The sequence below is a fragment of the Artemia sp. Qi Xiang Cuo genome, chromosome 1, assembly GCF_049724085.1.
Source record: "Artemia sp. Qi Xiang Cuo chromosome 1, ASM4972408v1, whole genome shotgun sequence".
NCBI classification, from domain to species: domain Eukaryota; kingdom Metazoa; phylum Arthropoda; class Branchiopoda; order Anostraca; family Artemiidae; genus Artemia; species Artemia sp. Qi Xiang Cuo.
The window spans coordinates 73,187,028-73,203,997 of record NC_142794.1 but is presented as its reverse complement, the minus strand read 5'-3'; the positions used below and the strand labels follow the sequence as shown (position 1 = coordinate 73,203,997).

At 35.3% G+C, this 16,970-nt stretch overlaps 1 protein-coding gene across 1 annotated transcript in view; it reads right to left on the bottom strand.

Annotated features, from left to right (window-relative positions):
• LOC148956699 (zinc finger protein castor homolog 1-like) overlaps positions 1–16,970 on the bottom strand; it is a 207,362-nt gene that overhangs the window by 79,385 nt on the left and 111,007 nt on the right. Inside the window, exons 8-10 of the mRNA XM_089086777.1 lie at positions 5,433–5,649; positions 3,381–3,673; positions 1,712–1,927 (exon numbers count right to left, since the gene is read on the bottom strand). Coding sequence (XP_088942903.1) covers positions 1,712–1,927; positions 3,381–3,673; positions 5,433–5,649 — 726 coding nt within the window. The remainder of the gene's footprint in view (positions 1–1,711; positions 1,928–3,380; positions 3,674–5,432; positions 5,650–16,970) is intronic.

Below are 16,970 nucleotides of genomic sequence, written 5' to 3'. Positions count from 1 at the left end.
ATGTAAACTCGCAGCCGTGGCTGCCTTGTGTTTTGCTGTTGTTGAATTACCAGGAGTAAATCTGTCTCAGGAGAAAACGGGAACTGAAATATAATGAAAATGGTACATACTCGTCCTCAATGGTTTAAATATACAAAATATCTTCAATATTGCGGTTTAACTTTAAGATATCTTAACTTAAAAAAACAGGAGGCGTACAATCCGGACAAAGCCTACCACAACCAAGAAAACTGGAATTCAGGAACCAAGGTCCAGAAAATGTTGCAGGAACTGCGATTCATGGGTCACAGACAACATGCACGAAAAATATATAAAAAACGTATCAAAAATTTGTTTATATACACTATTGTTACGCTTTTACGAGTCGGGCCAAAGAATTTTTTTTCGGGGCGGAGGGGGGGGGGTTCAAAACCATGTAATATCCCTTCTGGATGCACAGCTACGGAAAAATAAACGGATTACACCAAAATATGTATCAGGGGACAAAAGTCAAGTGTCTATTTCATGTTTGATATGGAATTACACATCTCCAGAAATATTTTTCATGTACAAGAAGTAATGACGAATGTATACACCAAAGAATACTTTTCACTCATCGTTTTGCACAGGGAAAAAATTACTTTAGCATTAGTAGCACCTTTAACAAACAATAAATTATTGATTTATCAATGATAGTACCGGTAGAAACCTCCACAAATAGCAGAGAGAAAAACATTAAACGTAGATTTTGGGCTTGGGAGAACCAAAATACTATAATTTTCTGAATTTCAAGCAATTCAAAATGACACAGCAACTTCGGAGATATCTTTAATAAGGCTAAATCATCCAAACAGTTAAGTTAATAAGTACGAAAAGTACAATCGTGAATATGTAAACATATTTCGTGACCCGTCGCCTAATCATGTGTGGGAAATACATCCCCCTCCCCCAAGGGTTAAGTTCATTCTCTGAAAAATCCTCCCCTCTCAATAAGAATTTATAAATTAAGCATTTAATATTTACTGATTTTGTACTGACAATTGTTTAATTTATTGAACCCTCACCCACAAAAGTAAAATTTGGCTAAATTCTGAGTAAAATTCGGCAATTGAAAACGGCAAGTTTTACAGTATTTTAGAGTTGAATTCTGTTATCATATCAAATTGCCTGGTTTGCATTTTGAAACTGTCTACATTCTGGGAATCGTCTCTTTTTTCTAAAAATATGCAAACGACAACATTTTTGGAGAATGACTCTTAATTTCTGGAAAAAAGAAATTTTGGTTTGTCGTTCATCCATCTTGCTAGTAACTTAATTTCCTTAATTTTTAAAGTTTGATATTTTAGATCATAAACGATCCTCTCCAGAGGATAAAAAAAAATCTGAAATGGATTCTTTTTTTATAAAACTATGAAATAGGCAACTAACAGACAAAAAGAGTTCAAGAGGGTGTATCTAAGGGAGGACCATGAGATTACAGATTTTTAATTTAAACTATTGTCAAGATTGCTGGACAATGACAGCCTTCATTATCTAGATCTTGGTGCTTGGTAACAGCATTGTCCAGCAGTGACTTTGTACCACGCTTATGGCAGGGATGTAATATGGTTTTTGAGCTGCTTAACTAGCTGTTTTTGTCATTTTAGGGTATTGGAAATCTAAGGACTGCTATGGGTTCTTCCAACCCTAACCAAAAAAGAGTAAGACAAGGACATAAAGTGAAAAAACTCACCTCTTCTAAAGCAGTTCTCTGTGCTTCTAAAAGAGCAAGTTGATGAGTATTTAATCCCATAGGCAGCTGAAACGTATTTTGGTCACTACCTAGCACACCCATACCAAGGGCCATCTGGTGTTCGAAGTTGGCATGTAAACTTGCAGCCATGGCTGCCTGGTGTATTACTGTTGCTGAAAGACCAGGGGGTAAATCTGTCTCGGGAGAAAACGGGAGCTGAAATATAATAAAGACGCTTGACGTTCGTCTTTATGTGTTTCAGAATACAAAATATCTTAAATAATCTAGTTCACCTTGAGCACAAATTGATGCAACTACACAGGAGGCCTCTGCACAGCCTTTAGGAACAGAAAAAACTAAACTTCTCAAGCCTATGCCCCGTGAAGAGTTGCAGCAACAGTGACGCATGGGTCACTACTACACAGCAGTACATGGGTTATGTTCCATGAGAAGGGGGGACTTGAAATTTCGGTCTCACGTTAGACATGGAGTTAGACATCTCCAAAAGCAAGTTTTATGCGCAACAGTCAAAGATAAAATATATACACAGAAGACTAGCTTTTACAATTGTGTTCCAAGAGGCCTGGATCACTTCTCATGTTATAGACAGTCTGTAAAAAAAAAGTCAGCTTATGGATGTGAAGACGCACCTTTAAATGTGTGACGACTTAAGCAAAAATCAAACAAGATCTAAAATTTCGTATGACATTTAAGCTTTAGAACTTGACTTAAAGCCCCATAAGGATGCAGCTAAACAATAGCTCCTAGTTCCTACAAATTTGATAGAGATGGAGCAACCAAATCTGTCTGATGAATGAGAATAATAAGAATCTATCCTTTCCCTCACAGAGGGCTGTTCAATCAAAAAGAACCAGTGCCATCTGTATCTGTAGCTAGAGACCATGCTTGGGTAGATGAATTCCACCAAACAAGTAGACATTAGGCAAATGACAAGAAATTTTGACTCCCTTTCCCGCCTTTCAAGAGGCTTGTACAGGTGAAAACCCTCAAAGTCACATATTTAGGAGCCAAGCTCTTACTCCCGCCAGGTTATTTAAGGATATAGAATACCCTTCTGGTAATTTGGGCCTCGAAAAAAAAAATTAGCAACCCCTCTTACTCCTCCTACACAGTGGTCAAATAGATTTCGGACTATGAAAAGGCAAAACTAGCACAATAATTGTTACTTCGAACAAACACATTTCGGTAGATATCCTCGTCACTAAAAGTTTATTTATCTCTCATCTTCCTTCTCCCCTTGAGAGTTCAGTTTGCTCCCGTGCCTTTAAAAGATATAACCAGGTAACTAGTTATTACCTCTAATCAAGGCCGTCACCAGAGGGGAGGGGGGGGGGGTTAGGAGGGTTTAACCCCCACCCCCCGAAATGTTTGTTTGACTGGTAAAAACGTAACAAAAATGGATATAAACAAATTTTGCATGCGTTTTTTGAGTGTTTTGTGTGAACACCTCCCCCCCCCCCCGAAAAAAATCTTTGAGTGAAACCCCCTCCGAAAAAAAGTCTTCGGTACGGACTTGCCTATAATAAATTTTGGTTAAGGTCCAACAAACTCTTTTTATAGATGTCCTACTGGCTCGATGTTAAATGTAACCCTAAGAAAAAAGGGTTAATTTAACATCAGATAATTCAACTTAGTAATATATGTTTACCTGATCCACTGCCTGAATACACTCGCCATCTCCTAGTCGAGCCATTCCACCATGTGTCATTCTGTAGTTCCTATAAGCTATCTCCGTGTCTCTTCTTTCATGCTTTCTCTTGTGAGAATAGAGCTGCCCACTGGAGTGCAGCACGTAATTGCAACCTGGTCTTATGCAGTGAATATGATTACAAACCCTAGAGAATCTGCACGCCTCATAATTACAGCTTTCTGTTTTCATAAATTTTTTGAATCCATCTCGACTCAGTTGTTCGTCTTTCACGTGGTATGTTTTATGTTTCTCTAGAAGTAGAGGAAGGATTTATGATAGCACTCATTTATCAGAACGACAGTTTTGGAATAGAATAAGTGAAACAAATGACAATGGCCTCAAAGACTCGTGCATCTGTTCAGTATCTTTATATATGTCTGTTGATTTTTACTTTTAAAATAAGACATAAAGGAATCATGGTGACCGAATATTAATGTTACGATTTTCTGGAAGGTAATAATTAAGTCCAAAAATTTTCCATGGCAATTTGATTGGCAACAATAAAGATGGAATTTTCTGGCTTTTTATCAATAAAAATTCAAAAGAATGAGCCAAATCACAAAATTTATTGCACTAAGCGCCACAAGAGGCAAAATATGAGCAAAAGAGAAACGAACATTGCCATAATATTATATGTTTCTAGACATTTATTTATCTAAAGGCATACCCATATCCAACATCCTAAAATTTGGCGTTACAAAGATAAAGAAGTATCATATAAATTTTCCTAATTTTTGCTCAATGTGATATTTCATGCCAGGATTTAAAAGAAAAAGACATTATTTTAAAGGAATTGCGAAGCTGGGTTTTTAGCAGTTCAAGAAAAAAAAGTCCCTATTTCATGCAATCCGGCATAAAAATGACAATTTGATTGCAACAATAAAGATGGAATTTTCTGGATTTTTATCAATAAAATTTAAAAAAATGAGTCAAATCACTAAATTTATTACACTAAACGCCACAATTTAAAGTATCTAGAGGCAAAACATAAGCAAAATAGGAACGAACATCGCCATAATATTCTATGTTTCTAGATATATATTTATATAAAGACATACCCATATAAAAATTTTTGATTCCTAATTTTTGCTCAATGTGATATTTTAGCTATAATTTAAAAAAACGACATTTTTTTTAAGTAATTGAAAAGCTGGATTTTGAAGAGTTGAAGAAAAAAGTTCCTGTTTATGCACTACAGCATAAAAAGTAGTATAAGTTTTGGCTAAAATTTCTTTGTTAGTTCAGAAATACATTTCTTTTTTAATACAGCATATTTGATTACTAGATTCAATTGGAGTTTATTTGGGAGAAATGAAATAATACCACTCGTGGATCGAGGTCTATTGTGTACACCCTCCCATCTCCCGAGGACTAAATACGATATAGAAACATTTTAATCCATTAATTAACGCGCAAAGACTCCATATGGCACGGATCTCTTCGACTTATATGAAACCCTAGGAACTACCCAGAAATCAGGCCTTACAGAAATTCACCATGTAAATCTTGCTACTTGCGAAATTTTTAAACTGACAATGAATTATTATTACCGATGTATTCTAGACAAAAAAACAAAAACAAAAAGAAAACAGGTTCTGGAGTTTTGTGGATGCTCCATCAACGCCATTTTCACAATTTAGTTTTGCAAATAAATGGCAATAAAAATAACTTGAAATAATACATTTTATAAGTAATTAAACTTAGTAGTTAATCACTACAATAGTTGTAAATAATATTAACAATAATAGCAATAATAAGAAGAATACTAAAAATAATATTAGTTATTTTAATAAAATAATAATAAACAAACAAATAGTAATTAACAATTTAGTAAAATAACTTACTAATTTAAAAGCAATTTGCAAATAAAAAACTCCCTGAAAAACCTTCATCCAAGGAGGATAGGATCCAAGATCACTGTAAAATAATCATACACGCCTTATGAGACTCTCAGCTAAAAAAAAGTTACATACAAATACAGGAAAAAAGTAATAAAATATGAAAAATTACCCATATCTGCCTTATTCTTAAAGGTGAACAAGCACCCAGTTCTTCTGCAATGGAAATGGGTTGTATGTTGCCCAGCAAAGGGGCAGTGTTGCTGTCTACAGTCTTCTGAGCCTCGATAGCGTTGAAAGCCCTCCTGCATGATTGCTGAATCTTTTCGATGATAATTAGCATGCATCTGTACGTCTGAAGTGCTTATATATACTTTATCACAGCCATCCTGTAACCAAAGTGGTAATCATCCTAAACTTATTTATTTCTTAAACTTTGACTAAATTCTTCTTAATAATAATAGTAATAAAAATGCTGAATAAAAAGAGCTTAGGTCAACGATAGTCACCAAAGTATTTTACTTACGCCCTCAAAAGCATCATTTTGCATCTGATTTTGTTTGTGCATAAGTAACGGCAAAATAACGGCAAAAATAACGGCAAAAGGGGAGAAAGGCAAAAGGGCAAAAGGCGAAAGAAAGGCGGGAGAAAGGCGAAAGAAATAACGGCAAAAGGGGAGAAAGGCAGCTTTTCACTAAATTTAGAAGCATCCGTGCAAGGTGAATAAAACACTCTTAAACAGCCAAATTAAGGACCAAGAAGATGTTTTCAATGTGAATATAAGGTTTGTGAGATCTACCTTGTTTTTGAAAAAAAAATGGTTTCATAGCAGTCTTAAGGTCTGGTTTTCCTACAACCTTCCAGGGCTTACCTATATTTGCAGAAGCTAGGTAATCAAGCGCTTTACTGTAAACTGACCTTGCCTAAGTACTTACGAATATTTTAACATTGGAAAAGTTACCGATATCATGATTAGTGAGAGAACCTTGAGAGCCTTGTAAATTGGTCTTCTGTTTAATGCAGGTTACTTACCAAGGACTGTAAAAATAAAACCTAATTCTTTAGATCGGTACAGTGGGAACTTATACAGCCGTATCTTGAAAATTGGGTCAACCTAGGACCTCAATTTTCAGTGAAAAAACACTCCGTTTCTGTGCAGTTTTAACGTCTAGCGAGTGCCAAGTTTGAAATAAGGAAAATGTGCAAAAAATGAGCAAAAATAAATAAATCATCATGGTAGTCCAGAATGTGTAACATTCCTGATTGATGTAGCAATAGACAAACAGTGCCATTAATTGGCAGTGAACTGGTTAAAAAAGAGTTACTGAATGATTAAACTAATGTAAGAACATAACCCTAACATCTTGCTACCAAATAGAATTGAAAAGAAATATATATATTAATGACTAGCTAAAAATCTAAACTATGGATTAATATCTTTATTAGTAAATTTATTAGAGATTAAACACTTCTAACTATTAGTTAATGACTTACCTGCAAGAACATCTTTTTGGAAAGATTACTCATTCTATTTTGTTATATTTATCCCTCTAGAATTTCGACTTTGTTCACATATCAATAGAATCCTTATCTTCTCCTGATTCCGAAAGTATTACTTTTATTAATCAATTTGTACCGGGTAAAACAGAGGTATTAAAGTCAATTTTTGGCTTCAAGAGAGAGAACCCAATCAGACATGATGCGTTTAAACTTTATTTTCTAGTGAAGGATAAACTGATCGCTTTATGGATGAACTACCCCGTTGGGGGATAGACTAGCCTGTTCTGTAAACCGAAAAAGTATTGTCAAATCACCGAATTAGTTTCCTTTTCTTCACATTTCAGTGTGGTAAAATGGTGAAACTCAGCACAAAGTAAAAATCTTCATAATTTTGTAACAACCAAGAAAAATCTTAGTTTTCAGTATGAATAGACCTAAGAAGAGCTTGGGGGGCAAAAATGTTTTCGTTTTGATGTTCTTGGCGTTTTAAGGATTTTTATACTCCCAAAAAGATATCCCGCTTTTCTACATTGATTTGTGTTTTCAGTAAAGTGCTAATTTTCAAAATTGGTGTAATTACAAGGATATACCACTCGCTGGTTGGCTATAATCATAAGTTATAAGCGACGAAGTGATAATTTTTTTCGCAATTTTAATTTCAGCCTCACTCTTCACAGCCACACTTCTATTCCATTTTTTTTAATTCATTTTTTAAGTTAAATGTATGTTAATGCGCAAAATCTTAGCAGGATCTGTTCCTGTGGTGCTATGTAAAAACAAAACCAGCTGAACGAATTCTGGTCAGACTTAAACTAGAGGGAACGGGATCAAAGGCTCTTTAACAAGTTAATCCTTTTCATGAAAATGTGTGGTCTGAGAAAATGTAGCATTTTCTTAAACTATTAAACGCAGGCAAATATAAAGAGGGCATCCAGGCCTGAAACCAAAACTTTACAGTTTGGTTGATTATTTCCTCTATTATTTCCGTTGAAATCACAATATGCATATCCTCCCCAGAAATAAGTTCTTTTCCATTTGCGAGATTACCAGAGATGGCACTTTCTAGGGTAGCTAATATTGCCCTGGGTAGCCATAATGATGAATCAAAAGCAAGTACCGTTTCAACTTAGATAATAGCTATACTGAAAAATCTTTGTCTCACAAGCTTTCAAGCAATAAAAAATGTTACTTATTTTACAATCCTTTCCGTAAACAATTGCATATTTTATTTTTCTTCTTTTTTTATGCTGATTTACATAGTGGCTGCCTCACTTGACTTAGTATTAATGTCTACACAGTGAACTGGGGATAAAACCATTTGTCTTGCTTTCAGATATTTTTTTGACGGGTAAACATTGCGCAACGTATCTCGTAACTTTGCTATATTCGGTTTGGACCATTATCGTTTTAAATTTTATGAAATTGTTAGCATTATTGTTATACGAGCATTATTGTTAGCTCGTATGATTACATGGGCGTAGGCAGCATATTGTCTAGGGGGGACAGTCCATAGTGTGATGGAGGGGGGAGATGAAGGTGTGTCAGCATAGGTGTATATAGCTTCGGGCCTTGGGGCGGAGGCCGTTGCTCCCTACCCATTATTGATGCATTTATATTATTTCCATTATACATAAATGTAAATGCAATTTGGCCTATGGAGTTATTAGCCTGAATGAAGGCATTTGTGAGGACCAAAATATAACGAAGATCAAAATATTGATTCTGCTTCTGCAAGTAAAGTGAAGGTCTAGGGGGGGGGGCAGCTGCCCCCCCCCCCCCTGCCTCTCCCTCCCTACGCCCATGTATGATTAAAAAAGTATATGACTACTATCATATTAAATGCTATTATGTGTTAAAGATTCTTGTTGTTATTAATGTTTAACTATTATAATTAAAAATCAGAAATACTTAAGGAAAAAACCGGGTTTCAAAGAGTAGGCCTATAAGTAGTCTATTTATATCATGACTGCAAATTGTTAGAAAAGATGATTTAGGTAACCTCATTGTGCCAGGCTCTTAAACAGGAGTCATAAAGTGCGATTGGTGGCAGCCCCATCATCCTTCCGTAATAAAATGTGACCTAACCATTTTAACTTTTTTAAATTTAGTGAACGAATCCTCTTCCGTTCCTATAACCGCATTGTTCTTAGTCTTAAAACTTTATTCAGAGCATCTTTTAATATAATAAGTAGCCTACTATAGTAGCATGCTAAGCGATAAAAGCACTATTCTGTATGCTGCTCCCATATGGATTAGTACAATCAAGAAAACGCATATAAGGATATCCCTATTTTCAGCTCAACTCTTCGCTGATTTTGATTCCCACGTCTTTTAATACTGCTTCAAATGATGTTATAGTCGCCATTTCTGACGTGCTCCCAATTTATTATAGGGCTATTGGAATATCCTTGTTATGTCATTTTAACAAAAAACTGGCCTAGTGCCTGGTCAAATTTTTACTCCGTTTTTCCATTATTTTGCCATTCTGCTGATCATAGCTCCTTTACTAAAGTAGTAGCTGCTAAATTTCTGGGCACGAATATTATAATACAAAAAATACCAGTCCCTCTCTTGCTATCCCCCGTACAATTTCGACGCATGCATCATATCACAATTGGTATGCTAGGTTTGAGAATTATGTCAGTAGCTGGACCATGAACTTTTTTCGTAATAAGAATGACCTTGTGTCTTTCGAAAATTTTAACCCGTCTCCTCACTTAACCCTGGTTACAACCACCTAAATTACTTAATAAATAGAAGGGGAAAAATTGATACTCCACGTTGCCCATATGGTGGTGTTGAAAATTGTTACCACCTCCTCTTTGAATGTGCTAATTATTCTATTCCTCGCTCGGTTTTGGTGAAACGTTCACATGAGCTGTTAATCTTCCTTCCTTTAACTTGTATCTACTTAGTGTTTGTAAATTTACTCGGTCCTTAGTGATCGAATTTCTCGCTGATAGGGCCAAATTTGCTCAATGTTAGAAATTGATTTCAAAAGTGATATGTTTATTATTTAGTTTATAGTCTTTTTTCGTAGCTATTTTTCTTTTCTGTATCTTATTCCATTTATTTCTCGTATCTTTTAGTGCCTATTTACTCTTTTTTGCAGTTGTAGATGTGAAATACCAAGTTTCTGGTTCAGTTACTAATAAAGTATCTATCTATCTAAGCTAAGCAATTTGCTTTTCAGTGAAATCAAGCTAATACCATTATATTACTTTTACATATTTTAGCATTTCTATTTTAGACTGAGAGATGAGTTTCAAAAACTTTTCACTAGCATAGTTATAGTTAACTAAGTTCGTCAGTCAGAACAGTCAAAGGCAGCTGTCTTCCAACGTCCCAACATTCAATGTCTCAATTCTCATACAAATTTAAAGTGTTAGGGCCCCAAGAAAATAGTGGTTCCCTTAGTTGCAGGCCAGGGATCCATAGCGCCTTCTCCAGTCTACAAAGTTTTTAAGCCAGCTTGCTATTCAATGACAAGAAATCCCTGGACTTCCGGTTGAAAGAGTCTTTGTGCCACCCTGGGGCACACCAATGAGGCAAATCCAGCCTTCTGCCCAGCCCACCCTCGTCAGGAGATTTGATGGGCTTGGCCATAGATTAAAGAATATAAAATGTGTTTCAATGAAATTTGACTGAACTTAACAATATATCCCAAAATTGAATACAATTCATTAGTTCCCTGTTAACCAATTGTGACCGAATGTTGCGGAGCCAAGCAAAACTAAATTGATATCAAATCGAAAATAAAATTGATAAGCCGATGAAGCCTCACTGGGCCAATAAAGGTGGTATTGCTGAGTTCTTAATATCAACTACTGTAATCAATGGAAATGATACGGTGACTCTGCGAAATTCGTGAATGTGGACATTCACTAGTGAATGTCCCAAATACCTTTTTTTTCTTCTCCTTGGATTTAGTCAGCGTTGCCAGTGAATTTTTTTTAATTTAATGCACGGTTTGATGATGACAGATTATGTTAGATTAGGTTTGGTTTGGTTACCTTAGGTTAAATTTATAACCCATTTCTGATAATTAGAATCAGATTTAACCTAAACTAACCTATCCAAAGATAACACAATCTAACCTAACTTCACCTTTTACCATCATTGGTTGCCCGGGACTGGAAAATCTGACTCACAAAGCTATTTGAACCTCTGTAGAGAAAAAGGAATTTTGACATTCACCTGTGAATGTCGACATTGACCAGGTTTCGGACATTCACGGTAACAGAAACATTTTAAAGAAACACATAGTAATTGTCATATTTTTCATTTATGTAGCCTGTGCCGAAATTCGGGGGACACACACTGAAGTTTCGGTCCAATTTTAACATTGACATTTAATTTTTATATCTAAAAAACACTATTGAAAAATCAGAAAGGCTAGTATATTTTACTTTCTTTAGACAATGTTTTTTTCCAATTCTTTGATATTTTGCAAAAAAATCGCACGCAAACTGAGTGGAGCTTAATACGGCTCAGCAGATACAACTCTCTGACGTATTCAATTATTTACTGAGCGCAGGGACGTCACTTCACGAAAATGTAGAAAGGATGTGCAAAATTTTTTGTCCAATGAATGCAAAAAAGCACCTTTTTGATGAAGCATCAAAAAGTACTACTTTTCAAAATCTATGGGGGATCTTGGAAGGTGGAAAATGTCTCCCTTCCCAATTGTCCCCCATGGCTCAGCTGGCCAAAGAGAAAATGAATGGCGAAGAACCATTATTTGAAAATAAAAAGCTCGGCAACTACGAAGCCGATATTTCTAAATTTTAACAGCAGGAGGAAGATACGAAAAAAACATGAAAAGTTGCCATTTAAATGCAACTCAGTGTGGAACATGCATCATGCTTGCTGCCATTTTTTTTTTTTTTGCATACATAATTTAACTTTTTTTTTCTTTCCGCAGATTCAAAAAAGTGTTAAAAATCCGGTTAATTAAGGAAAAACTCTGTCCGTACTTAACATTTCCATAAAGCTACACGATTTAAGCTACCAATTTGAGCAACTTCCCGTCGCAGAATTTGAGATATTAACAAGCCCATTTGAGTATGCCGAAGCATATTTTTGAATAATGTAGTATACATGTTGCGTTATCGCAGTCAGAGAGAAAAAACGAATCTTGAAAAGAATCTCATATTTCAGAAAAAGCACTAAGTACACCCATAATGCTAGGGGCTATTCAGCTTTAATCAAGCGTTAATCAGGCGTTTTTTGGTTTATGCAAAACAGTTGGCATGAACAACACAAAAATTCTTTGTATTCGTTCATTAGTCATGGAAATAAATAATATATTTTGAAACATAGACCAAGACAAGACATTTGAATCAAATGTATGTAAATATTAATGGCAACGCTGTGTCTTCAAAACAAGCTGGTCTTCATCGAAGATTTCAATACTGTTGAGTAATATTTTTTCTTATCTAATATTCTTTTGTTATTTAAAACTTTGAATTTGGGTTTAATGGGACAGAGTAGTACAATAGTAAAAAAAAATGGTAATCTAAAAATAGTTAATGAATTTATTGACAATCGTAAATATAAAGATGATGAAAAGAAGAAATACAGAATTAAATTGAAATAAGGACGAAAAAGAGAATCGATTTATCACAGTTGTATAACCCTGAGCTTTTGGTTTTCTTGTTTTGTTAAGAACTAGCCGATAATTTCTTGAAGGATGGGAGTTTTACCTCTCCCCATTGTATATAACTGGTTAAACAAAAATTGAGCCCACAAAAGTATGACACAGAGCACCACTATTTTACTACAGTTCGTCAATTTGATAGTTTTTTTTATCGAACCTTGATTTTTTTTTTTATGTGTGCCAAACAGTTCCGCCAGGCGTGATACTGTTCTGCAACGCATGGCGCAATCCTCGCTACGTTTGGCAAAGTTCTGCCACTCTTGGACAACATAAAATGTGTTTGCAAACACAACACTTAGAATGCGCCACATGGTGGACGTAATACATGAAAGTCGGCGACCCTTCGTAGGTACCTGTCGTCTTGAAAGTTTATACTTAAAACGTTGTATTCTAGAGGTCGGATGCTTATTGCCTAAGTATTGTTTTTGTTCTTTGCCTTTATCTTAAAACTTTACTTTAGAAGAATTAGAAAAATTCTTATTCTCTTTAACTCTCCTGGCACGTATCCCTCCTTTAATTGGGTGTGCATCATAACTTATTGCTAAACAATATCATATCATAACTTCCATGAAAAAGACATTTCAAAATAGCATTTAAATTCATAGTACAAAGTAAGACCACAGAGAACCAGAGAGATCACTTTAAAAAATGTTGTGACCCAAAACAATTTTTTTCTATTTACTAGCTTAAATCTCATTAAAAAAAAACTACCGAAACTTGTGTTGATTTTACTTGCTCAAAATTTGACATTGCAACATGGAGCAGCCGTTTAAAAGAAGCAGCAATCAAATAAAGCATGTTAAAAGAAGTAGGTGTAAATGAAGCAACAGGCTAAAAGGATGAGTTATTTGGTTTCCCTTTCCAATAAATGCTTAACGAAAAACATGTACGGCCAAAAAAAGAGACTATGGATGTCGCAAAAATAAACTAATTCAATTAAAACACACTTTTTAACACGAATATACAGGTTTTTAATATGTTTTTTATTTTTTCTAAAAGTAATGATTGTTCCAGCATAAAGCCAATTTACATCTACATTTTAAAAGTGCCATATTTGGCCAGAACTTCCCTTGCCTAACCCCCCCCCTCTTCGTTTTTGAATAATACCGTTGTTTGGTATTTCTTCAAACTGGAAAAAACGTTTCTTTTCTATGTATTTTAATTGAAAAAAATCAACGAAACATGAAAAATATTCTTTGTCCCCCCCCCCCTCAATTTTTGTGAATTGATGTCGCTGCTTGATTTTTAAGAGTATAGGCAAAGTTAAAGTTAGGCAAACAACTATGATAAGGAAAGCTGTCAGTCAAAGCCAATGGCAGCTTCGAAACAACCACCAAAGAGGTTGGTAAACTCTTTTCTCGAGGGAGGATAGCCACATTTGCCCCTGTTCTGCAACCTTTGCCAGTAGCTTTTACCCTTTGCACCTCTGGTGTACAATTGCAAGACATTGTGTAGCATTTTTATTGTTTCTCTGTCGTTGGAGAAAGCCACTTCTAACAGTGACTAAAACAATTTCTGCGGTTCCCACAATAAATGCGAAACTATCAAAAAATAAGGTATATTGTAAATGTGCCATATGTATTTTCAGCATTTTAAATATACTAGATTAATGATTATATATTTTTATTTTCCCAGAGTAGAACGTTCACCCTAATTCATGGAAGTATGAATACTTTGACCAGGGCTGCCAAAACTTTTAGGGACAAAGTGTCCAAATCGACCAAAAAGGGACATTTTTGTGTCCCTCTAGAAAATTAACCAATATACAGGGTTGCCAATATGAAATTTCAAAGCCTGTGAAAAAAGTGCCGAAAAATACGCGCGAAAACATCTATAAGAAAAATCCCCAAGACGTTACCAAAGCTTAAAAGTTAAGTACAAATTAAAAGCAGTCGTATTTATAAAAACAGAAGAAAATAAAGACATTTGGTTTTTGATTTGGAAGAGTGTCCTTTTTGTCAAAAAGCTGCCTTTTTGACCCAATAGTGTTCCCGTGCCTCTCAGAGTGAAAAGGTGTCCAAAAGCCACTAAAAGTGTCCATTTGGCATCCCAGACTTTGACAGTAAATCATCATCTTTGAGTCTACAAAACTTTTACTGGTTTTTCTATCTTCTCTGCGGTTTTTTCAAAGCCAGCATTTTCCGTTTATTAGTCAAGCAGTTTGAAAACAAATTCAGTTTAAAAAAGGAGCTAAATATTGTATTGAATACGGTCTATCATAATTTGCTAAGCATAGTATTAGAAATGCACCGTTTTCGTTAGTGTCCAATCGCCTATATAGCTTTGTCTTATATTCGCTTATTAAAAACGGCTAAATATTCCTTCTAACGAGGGCTTTTGAAAGAAAAATGCATTCTATACCATCTCCTGTTTCATTATATATCACATATGACCCCTTATGTATCCTTTAAATACAACAACGGGAATAGAAAAGAGGTAATTTTCAAGAAACTTTGACAGAAAAACAAAATTTCATCGTAAGTTCCCAAGTTTATTTAAGCTATTATTTAAAATAGCGCAGCATCTACTTTTTTGTGATGACCAGAAACGCATATTTTGTCCCCTTCTTCCAAACAGAAAAAATTATGAAATTTAGAAGAACGAAAAAAAAAAAAAAAAAAAGCGTGCTGGACAAACAATTCAAAAATACAAACATCCAGACCCTTAGTTAAATATATCTCAGTAAATTGAGCCAACTACATTTCTTTTGCATTGAAAAAAATGAAAAAAAGTGACCGGTTATGAATCATGCCCACTTCTAGCGCAGGATTTTTTTTTCTTGGCCAGTTTATTTCGTGGTGTTGTTCACATTTTAAAAAAGGCTAACCTTTTATTCCAGAAGCAAATAGATATTCAAGTTGTACTATAAAGTTTATGGACGCATCAGTAAATGAATATAGGGGATACTTCTCACACCTCTCACCACGCCAGATTACTCCTATAAAAATGTGAAAATATTCGCCTGACATTGCATGGTGTGTAGGTGACTCCAAATAAATCACAAATACCCACCCCAAAGTCTTGATCTTGTAAAAAAAAAAGGCTAATAAGTTATATTGATATTCAGTAAAATGACAAGGAATATAACGGCGAATTCCATTGAGGGAAGTTGTGTCGTAGGTAAGTTTATGATTGTTGTGAGTCTGGGGAACTTACTATTTAAACAATTCCGAGGTAACATCTTAATTCAGATGGCAGGTGAGGGGCAAAATGCTCGGTCCTGGTGCAACTACAAGTGTAAATAATCATATATTTGGGGTGTTTTTTCGGACTCATGTCAAAGGGACTCATGTAAAAAATGTAGGTGGGACTCAATGCATTTTTGGAAATTTAGGAGGGGGGGTGATTTTGTCACTTTTTTTGAAAAAACTAAAAATATTTTCAATAAAACTTAAAATAAAGGAATTTTTTGAAATCTAAGACATAATTAAACCCCCTACCCCCCCCAATTCCCAGCTATATGGCTCAGTTATATGGAAGATGTGTAAGGATTAAGTTGTTCCACGTTGAAATATAAATATTGCTTCGTTCGATTTCTGTTTATTTAAATGATATTTCGGTTCTAGGCGTTTAACCCCCTCCCCCATGAAAAATAAGCCCTGCGTAAAATGGCCCCACCGAAAATACCCCCTCCCCACCCCAAAAAAACCTCCCCCGGAAAATATCTCCCCACGGAAAATACTCCCTCAGCGGAAAATACTTCCCACAGAAAATACCCCCGGAAAACACCCCCCGTGGAAAATAATCCCCGAAAAATGCATCCTCGCTGAAAGGAAATTATTGGCAAAATTTAATCCCCACTGAAAATTCCCCCAGACAATCCCGCCCCCCCTGCAGAAAACTCCCCCGCAAAAAATATCCGTATGTTTCCCAATAACAAATAAGCAATGGACAAATTACAAAACTTAAAAGGCACTCAAACTTCTACAATGATTTTCTCTGATTGTTTTTTAGTTTGGGAGGGTTGGAGATACCTCAACGTGTGCATGTTAATGCCAAAACACCCCAGCTCTCGTTGAGCCATCAGATAAATATAGAATTAGTTGTAAGGGAGAGACGAGGGGAGGATGGAGGTAGAAATTGATGTATGATCCCCAGGGCCGTAACCAGGATTTTTTTTCTGGGGAGTAGGGGGGGGGTATAAAAGGAACTTTAAAAAACGCATAAAAAATATGAAATGGATATCTATTCCCTTATGATTTCTGGGAATATTTCTGGTCTACGCTGTTATTATAAAAGTAAAGAGTAATATTAAACCCCAAAAATGAGCAGAATTTATTCCGTACAGGATGGGGACTGTCCCTTCTTTATCCACACCTTCATCTCATGGTTGCAGAAACTTCTAAAGGTCCTCATTAGATCAGAAATTGAGAGTTCAAATCCTTTTCTTACAAGTCGTAAGTGACTTTATTTTTTTTTAGAGAGAGAGAAAGATATATATATATACCCCCCCCCCCCAAAAAAAAACAAACAGTAATAACAGCCACCCCGAGAAGTAAAATAACTTGTCCGAGGGGGTGGCAAAAATACATTAGAAAATAATACAGAACA